General features: G+C 38.3%; 1 protein-coding gene across 1 annotated transcript; it reads left to right on the top strand.

Annotated features, from left to right (window-relative positions):
- The first annotated feature begins 4863 nt into the window (after positions 1 to 4863).
- pdcb (phosducin b) lies at positions 4864 to 7564 on the top strand. Its single transcript, XM_037697991.1, has 4 exons — positions 4864 to 4942; positions 6167 to 6228; positions 6593 to 6741; positions 6874 to 7564. The coding sequence occupies exons 2-4, from the start codon at positions 6183 to 6185 to the stop codon at positions 7387 to 7389; spliced, it is 711 nt and encodes a 236-aa protein (XP_037553919.1). The 5' UTR covers positions 4864 to 4942; positions 6167 to 6182; the 3' UTR covers positions 7390 to 7564.
- The last annotated feature ends 1619 nt before the right edge of the window (positions 7565 to 9183 follow it).

The raw sequence follows: 9183 nt of genomic DNA, 5'->3' as shown, positions 1-9183 counted from the left end.
GTGTGTGTGTGTGTGTGTGTGTGTGTGTGTGTGTGTGTGTGTGTGTAATACAATAATCATTCTGCTTGTTATCAAAAAAGAAAGGCTTAGTCACACAAGAACAAACTATTCCTGATAAACTTTTTTTTATCATTGGTTGTCTTGAGAACATGCTGGCAGACGTAAATTTATATTTATGAATGAAACAGATACTCACAGTGCAAGTGCGTCACACAGTAACAAGAAATTGTGAGATTTTATATTACGTCAGGGATATCATTTTGAGTTGGCTGCCCCTTTAGGATGCCAAAATATCAAACATAAATAATATTAACTGATTATTTGAAAGATTTCATACTGGGACTTTGTGCATCTGAAAACTGAACTCTAAAAGCAGAAGACTGACCTCTAGTGTTGTTGGACAATTTCACAAACCTGAAACTGAACGATGCTCTGTCCTCTGCAAACAGTAAATTATCACAACCACTTGATTCCTAAAGAATTAAATGTTCTCCAGAACTTATATCTGAACTTAATGATTTAATCTTTATTATTGGCAACTGTGTGGTATTTATTTTTCTTTTTTTAGCATGCTAAACGGACTCTGGCTCTAGCTTTTGAACATGTTATAATCTTAAATCTTATCCTTTTTTTTTTTCAGTTTCTACTTCTAGAACAAAGGTTTTTCAGTAGCAATACATAAAACAGCGCACAACCCAGGTATATATAAGTCCTTACTATGCATCAGGTACCTATGAAGTACCAAGTACTTTCAGTATATGTAGGTATTTACCTGGTACCATGCATGAATCTTAAGTACCACGTATGTCACCAGCTATGTAACTAGTAGATACCCTACACATACCTGGCACATACCAGAAACTTACCTGAAAATTTCCCAGTATGTAAAGTGTTGTGTAATTTCTAAGAAAGTACCTGGCTGTATTATGCATTGCTACCAGTTTTTCAATGTTTTTCTTTAAACTTTGGCTACTTTTTCGTTCAATTCATATGACCGAGCATTGCAGCCTATTATGTAGTTTGTACTTAAAAAAGAAGAAGAGAAAGAACAATGGAGAAATGCCAGGCCTAAGAAATTAAAACCTATGAGCCTATCTTTAGACACGTCAGCAGGTAGAAAGATTAGCAGACCTAATATTGGACTGTAATGTGATGCTGGTGTGCTTGTTTGCAAAAACAAAAGATGCACAACAGTCAGCTGAATTCCAGTTTAAGTGACCCCTGCTTATCTGGTAGAGGAAATCAACCTGACATACATTCTCCGTGTGCCTGCATAAAAAGGTCCTGTAATCCTTTAAGCCAATTATTATGGGACACAGGGAGACGAAGGACAGAAGTCAAACACAGTTGCACGAGCTGTCCCAGAAAATATGGTGTGGGTGTGGAGAGAATTCATTTTCTAATTTGCACAGCAGTGGTTCAACACTCAAAGAACGCTTACAATGACACATGTGAGGAGAGACAGAGTTGCAGCGGGGGAGTAAAAGGTTCCCTCTCATATGCCATTATTTGGAAATATAACAAAATAAATTAAATACATAAATTCAGCCTACGGTAGTTGTCAAATGTGAATGTGAAGCTGCCCTGAAACCTTTCCTGGATTAAACGGAGTTCATAAAACTTCAAGCAGTGATGGATAATAACTGTCCTTTACTCTCTGACCTATACAAAAGAAACAGCAGTAAGTAAAATGTTTGAATCTTATTAGGATTCTTTTTCTGGAATTTCCTTCCAGAGGCGACAGAGGAAAGTTCAGCTCCCTTTTAACAGCAAGAAACCTTCAGCAACCTCGACTGGCTGGAGGTTGGGTGAAAAGAGACAGATGAACACAAAATAATTGGTCGGGGTGTAGTTTCTATGGGAAGAACAACAAAGAAAAACATAAGTTAATGACCACTACATTTACAAATACAGATTGAGTAAAAGCCACAGCAGAGTGAGGAAATATGGTCAGTTTGTCCTCCAGCAGTCTAAGCCGCAGCATAACTAAGGGATCGCTCAGGAAATCCAAACCAACCCTAACTATAGGATTTATAAAAAAAAAAAAAACTTAAGTCTTGTCTTAAAAGTAAATGGTGTGTCAGCCTCGTGCAAAGAAAGTGAAAGCCTGATAACTGAAAGCTTCACCTACCATTTTAGAAATCCAGGAAACACAAGCAAACCTGCAGTCAGAAAGAAAATCTGTTATGAAAAAAGGGAACAAAATATCTTTACTTAAAGATGGAGCTTGGTTGTTGAGAGCTTTGTACATTAGAAGAAGAATTTTAAATTCTCTTTATGTGGAAATGAAAAACGAAAATGGAGAAATGTGGAGAAATTCCTCCCTATGCAACTGGGTCCTGGATTTCTTAACCAACAGACCGCAGTATGTGAGGATCCACAACTTCTCCTCCACCATAACTCTCGGCACCGGCTCCCCTCAGGGTTGTATGTTGAGCCCCCTTCTGTTCACTCTGCTCGCATATGACTGTGCACCTACCCATCCAGGCTGTCATTTTGTAAAGTTTGCAGACAATACAGCGGTGGTTAGATGCATCACAAACTGTGATGTGAATGACAGTAAACTTAACTTGAACTTGAACTTGAACTACATGTTAACACTTCATTTAAAAAGGAAAGTATTTTTTATTGCACCACATTCATTAGGTTTTGCACATTTTGCAATAAAATGTGGTATCACATTCAAAATGCAGCAACTGGCAGTCAACTTTCAAATGTTAATGCTGTCATTATCATTGAATACAACTTAGACATGGGACAGTTTTCATTTGCAAGTGATAATCATCAGTGTTCTTTTATAAGAGCGAAATTTCCTGCAGCTACATTTTTTAAAAAAAAGGTACAACAATATTGTAACTCAAAAGGAAGCCCATTTCGGTGCAAATGTTCTGTGCACAGTGATTATTTTTACCCCATCTGTCATGGCATGGCTGATGTTTCTGCAATTTCTCTGTTTTAGTTTGTACATGTATTTATTTAATCTATCAATAGATCTGTGTATAGGCTGCAGGCTTTGTTATGCAATAGCTGCTGATGGACTTCCTGCCTGTAACTGGTTGCACGCTCATATAACTGAATGAATGTGTTACTTTTTTCTAAACTAGTCATGTAGTTTTTAAACGCAGACTGTGAGTTGTGGAGTAATAAAAACTATTAGACACACTTGTTGAAAAATGGAATATAAATTAAATTCAATTAAATTCAAAAATACTTTATTAATCCCAAAGGGAAATTAAATGTTGTTGTAACTCATTATCCTCATTTCATTAAGAGTTGTTACAGATACTGATGGCTGTAGGCAGGAAGGATCTCTTGTAAGGGTCCGTCCCACAGCGGATCTGAAGAAAGTGCCGTCCAATCCATCCACCCAGACTCGGCTGGCCTTTCGGTTCTCCCAGGCTGCAGGAACACCCGAATACTGGGCTGAACTTCTCCCAGGGCGATGGCCACTCCTTCCAGCAGCCTGCCGAGCTCCTCGTCGCTGCGGACAGCTGGCTGCAGGTGCCGGGGGATGATCCTGGTCCTTCTGTTGTCACGAGCCGCATTTCCTGTCATTTCCAGGATCTCAGTGGTCAGGCACTCGAGCACAGCTGCCAGGTAGACGGGAATGCATCTGTGGCACCTCTTTTTCAAATTAGTGGAGATTTGGGGCTGTGGCTGGGATATTATTTGAGCTTTTGAGAGGTTAATTAGCTGCTCCCGGTTGTAAAAAAAAAAAAAAAACACCTTGTCGTTATGGATACTCATCATAACAAATGTCCAAAACTAAAAAAGTTTTAGTAAAAATCCTTCCAGCTGCACAGCATCTAATCCCAGAGGAAGCAATCATCCAAAAATATGTGACTTATATCTGGAAAAAGAGGAATTAAAGTTTCCAAAAGCAAAATCTCCGAATGAATGTAACAGAGCTACTCCAACATGCAGCCTCCCCGAGTGGCGCAATTGTAGAACGAAATGCAAACTTGTATTGTAATCTTGAATGTTTTGATCCTCAATTTTTTTCAAGCATTGCATTTTTATTTACTACAAATTTTGAAATAAATTTATTGGATGATTGCTGGACATGGGCACCAGCGACCCCCGTGACCCAAAATGGAATAAGCGGGTAAAGAAAATGGATGGATGGATGGAATTTATTGGATATAATTTCAAAATCTCGGACTTCTTAGAAATCTGCGTATGTCTGACAAATTCTTGATGAGTGTTGTAAAACTTTCTTTCACTGGATGCCTTGCTTTTATACCTACAAGAACATTTTGCTACATGTGAAAATATAAAAACAAAATATTCAAAGCGACTTCTAATGAATGTTAAAATTAAATAAATAATTTAGGGAGGCAAGAGTGAACAATGTGACATTTGTTTAGAAAATAATCATAAAGCACATGACTGCGCATCAGTAGTTGTTCCACGTCCGTAGCTAGCGGTGTTTTGAAATGCTTCTATCATGTGCTCATGTCGTGTAAAGCTTCATGCCCGGAAGATTTTTTAAATCCAGATAAGATCATTTTGTTTGGGTGAACTTATCTCTTATTGCGCTGTTCATAAGGAGGAATTGAGACACTAGCATCTGTGTGCTGTTGGTGAAGAAGAACCATGTGATGCACTAGTTTAAAGAACATCTTAAAGTTTTGTTTTGGTTGCAAAGTTTCAGCTTTGATCTCATCAGTATTTTCTCCTCATTGTGTGCAGTCAGGCTTTTATCTAGTGGAGGCTTCTAATTCCTGGAGTGAAATCCTCTTAGGATCTATACTCTATTTCTGTTTGCTCTATTGGGTCTTTTTTTGAAATCTCCATTAGACCAAGCTCATTGGCTGGAAAAGACGCACACACGCAAAACACACACCGTCCAGCAATAGATAGCTCATAACAAGTGATTGAGAGGAGACCACTGCATGGTTAACTGCTGACACGCGACAGGACTTTAAAGGGACTGTGGAAGGTAAGAAAAACTTTGCTTAATAATGGAGTAAAATCCACTACAATTGGACTGAATCATTATTTTTTAATTTATAAAATATGAGACATTTACTTGCACTTTAAAGATAATGATGTGCATTTAGGTCTAGGTTTGAGGAGATATCTTGATTTTACTTTAATAATTTTCACTTTTTTTTTGCAATTCTACAACATTGGATGTTGAATAGAGAGATTTTAAAATATACATTTTTCAGTTCCTGTCATGTTCTAGAGTAAAAAACAAACATATGTTTAATAGGAAACAGATTTTAGTCATGTCTGTTCTTGGGCTAACAGCAGTTTGTAGCTGACCTATCAAACACTGCAGCTACTGATGCTTTGGTAGCTCATGTTGAATCTCCCTTAGTGAGTTTGAAGCTAGACAGCGGCCATAAAGATCATTAGACCAGATCGGGATCGTGACTGCAAGCAGGGGGGAGGACTACTAGAAATAGGCCATTTAATCCAATCAGCCATTGGCTTTGGGTACATCACAGTATCAACTGGATTAAACAATGACACTACAGAAATGACACAGCAATATGATGCAAAAGTACATGGCAAGAAAGTCTGCACATTTGCAACTACATTAATTGTGTGTCTGTGTAAATATTAGCATTAAGGGTGACCTGAAGCAGTGAAGACTTGGTAATCCTCTTTAGCCTGCATTAATTTAATTGAATATCATGAGACTCAAGTTGGTTTGAGGTTGTTTTGTCAAACATTCTGCATCTGCAGCTTCCGTCCCATGATAATATTAATATCCTTTATTAAAACCTCAAAAAACATAATCATCCATCTTATAAATAAAGATCATAAAAAATATGCTGGTGAAGATTCTCAGTCATCCAGGACATGGTAAATTAAAAAAAGTTCAAGACAGAAACCACTGGAATTATTTGTATTAGAAGACATTTCGCTTTTCTCAGTTCAAGGAACAGAGAGTGTGGAGTTCGAGTTATAAACTGAGGTAAGCTAGATACAAATGCAGATTAGCCTATCAGTCCTCTCTATAGGGGTACATTACACAGTAATGTCACAGGGTCTCTTTTGTTAGTCTGACACACAGAGGAGCCACTGGTGACATTGATGAAATTCCTGATAGGTGTGAAAATGACTGGGTATCATGCCTAAAGCTGCATTATACATTTTTGAAACTAATAATAAGCTATAATTTTAGATCTCTATTTTTTGTTTTGTCTCACAGGTAGCTGATTAAAACCATGTCTGGCAGGATGATTGAACTGGAAGAGACTGCAACCCAGACAGGTGAGCAAATGAACCACTTTCAATATAAAAATAAAATGAAAATAGTGTGTTCCTACAGAGATAAAGAGCTTACAAAGAAACAGGCTTTAGAAAGCAGGTAGCCCAAAGCAAAGAAGAGTTTAACCGATGCTGTAATCTTTTCTTCTTGCACAGCACAGTAATTAGTACACTTCCTTGAGAGTAAAGATAATCTCTACATCACAAAAGGACTCATTGTCCAGCATTACACACTGGTGCTTTAAAAGGAATGTATCTATAAAATGTCCCTAAAGGAAGACTGAGTTTCCATTATAGTTAAATGAGCTTGACACTGGTCATTGCGCCAAAGTAACTGATATAAATTGCTTTTGTGTTTTCTTCATAGGTCCAAAGGGGGTAATTAATGACTGGAGGAGGTTTAAGTTAGAAAGTATGGATCGTGAAAATCTGCCTCCTGCAAAAAGAGAGCTGCTGAGGCAAATGTCGTCCCCCAATAAGTCACAAGATGATGCCAGGGCAAACCTTAACCGCAAGGTACAGTCCAGTACTTGAGGGTTTGAGCTTTTTAAGAAGAAATGTTGTGTGAGGTTGACTGTTAAACGCTGCACAAATATGTAATTTCCTAGAAAACAGAAACTGCAACTGTTGTTTTATTTTATTTTTCAGATGAGTGTCCAAGAGTATGAAATGCTCAAGGAGGAGGACGAAGGATGTCTAAAGAAGTACAGAAGACAATGCATGGAAGAGATGCACAACAAGCTCAGCTTCGGCCCAAAGTTCGAAAGTGTCCACGAACTGGACAGTGGAGAGGCGTTCCTTGAAGTCATTGAGAAGGAACATCATACCACAGTGGTGGTGGTCCACATTTACAAAATCGGGGTGAAAGGATGTGAGCAGCTGAACAGTTGCCTGGACTGCTTGGCCGCTGAGTACCCCACCGTAAAGTTCTGCAGGATCGATGCTGTTGCATCTGGTGCTGCCGAGCGTTTCTCTGATGAGTATTTACCAACGCTGCTGGTGTACAAGGCCGGAGAGCTGCTGGGAAACTTCCTGTCCTGCACGCAGCACCTAAACGAGGAGTTCTTTGCGACCGATGTTGAGGCCTTCCTCAACAGCTATGGCCTGCTGCCAGAGAAAGACCTACCAGGGATGGAGGATGAAGAAGAACATGACGTAGAGTAATCAAAGAGTTTGGCTGCTGAGGAGGAGAATGTGTGGTGGCATCAAGAGGCTGGGAAATCAGGTTTGAGTAAAACAATTTGTAAATAAAATATGACGAGTGAATGTTTTGGATTTCGGCAAACAGGAAAACCATTTTCCCACCAGAACGTAATGGACTGGTTAAAATGTTGTAGTCAGGAACAAATGGGAGCTGCTGAATAAAGATGCAGAATTCCTCACCACCACACTGACCAAAGCCAAAACAAGTTAACTGCAATTATATTTGCAATGTTTCTTTTTTAAATTAGAAAATGTTGCATGCTCAATGTTCTTGTACAAAGATTCCAGTCTTCGTAGCTTTTATTTCTGTTGGTGTCAACTCAAGTTATTTATGTTTATGGCTTATGGAAAATGGTTCTCATGAATGTAGCATGATGTTGTAAATTATTTGATATATTTGAGGTTGAAAATAAACAAAGGTTTTGCATTTTTAAGACTAAAACACTCATGATAATTGAATTTTTGTTTTTGAAAATGTCTGAACAAATAATGCTACTGGTTTTAAAAGTCAAGGTTTTCATTCAAATAACTTTTCACAATATAATGTTTTCAGAAAAATATCTAAGTTGAGACACTGGATCAATTAAAAATAGCAGTCGTAATTACAGCATTTATGATTCACCAAAGCTGTAGCCATTGTCTGTGTTTTATATATTTTAGTTAAGTCTGTTATGTTTAACCCCATGTATATTACAAAAATAAATTTTTAAACACACTGCCATTTGGTCTTGAAAAGTCTTGCTATTTAGAGCAACTTGATGACATTTTGCTTTGATTGTTTTCTTTTAGTTAGAAAAACTCCAGTTTGAATAAGCAATGTAGGCAGCTTGGGTGGGTTTTCTCCAAATCCTCTGTCTGGCTTTCTTCTGCCCACAAACATACATTAAACATACTATTGAGGAACTTTTTAAAATTCTTATTCCCGTGACTACTTCAGAGTCCAGAGCATGTCAGAGTTTCAGCAGTTTTTATTATTTTAAATTAAACAAACACATTAAGAGAAAGGACTCATGGTTGTCTGCAGCAATGCAAAGACTAAATGTCTTGAAAAACAGGATGTTTCATGGTAACAAACCTTGTTCTTCTTGTTGCACAGACACCCCCCACCCCCCTCACTGGACCTCAGGCCAAACCCAAGAATGAAAGACACATAGGATTTTCAAGCATACACTCGTAGTACAAAGCCACAATGTGATGAGAACAGAATCAAATTAAGCGATTCAAATCTGCTAAATTTGCAGAACCGCCCTACAGTGCTACAAGTATTGATTATAGAGGATTGCCTATTATTGTGAAGTAGATTAACAGTAATAATGCCTTGAAAAGATGAACATTAATCCTTTCAGTCAACTCTCAAGATCTCTGCTTTGTATCACGGGCGGCACAGTGGCGCAGCTCGTATAGAGCTGCCGCCTCTCAGAGAGAAAGTCACTTGACTGGATCTCGACCAGTGTTCTCTCCATGCATGTGTGGGTTTTCTTCAGGTACTCCGGTTTCCTCCCACAGACAAAAAACATGCATGTTAGGTTGATTGGTAATTCTAAATTGTCCCTATGTGTGAATGAGAGTGAATGGTTGTTTGTCTCGTTTGTCTCCATGTGGCCCTGTGATGGACTGAAGACCTGTCCAGCCTTTTACACAGTAATAGCTGGACATGGGCGCCAGTGACTTTAAAATCTTAATTATGTGAGGGTTTTTTTTTTTCTGGTTCTGTATTAATAGCCCTACAGGTGACCTTTCTATAAGCATTTATTG

Source organism: Nematolebias whitei, chromosome 3 (assembly GCF_014905685.2).
Source record: "Nematolebias whitei isolate Nwh7 chromosome 3, NemWhi1, whole genome shotgun sequence".
Lineage (NCBI taxonomy): Eukaryota > Metazoa > Chordata > Actinopteri > Cyprinodontiformes > Rivulidae > Nematolebias > Nematolebias whitei.
The sequence above is the reverse complement of the archived record's forward strand: the minus strand, read 5'-3'. Positions and strand labels throughout refer to the sequence as shown.

Bases quoted from the DNA above. Each gene is read 5' to 3' on its own strand.
- pdcb (XM_037697991.1), top strand. From the start codon at position 6,183: ATGTCTGGCAGGATGATTGAACTGGAAGAGACTGCAACCCAGACAG. The intron at 6,229-6,592 runs GTGAGCAAATGA...TTTTCTTCATAG, and splicing joins AGAGACTGCAACCCAGACAG to GTCCAAAGGGGGTAATTAAT. The intron at 6,742-6,873 runs GTACAGTCCAGT...TTTATTTTTCAG, and splicing joins GGGCAAACCTTAACCGCAAG to ATGAGTGTCCAAGAGTATGA.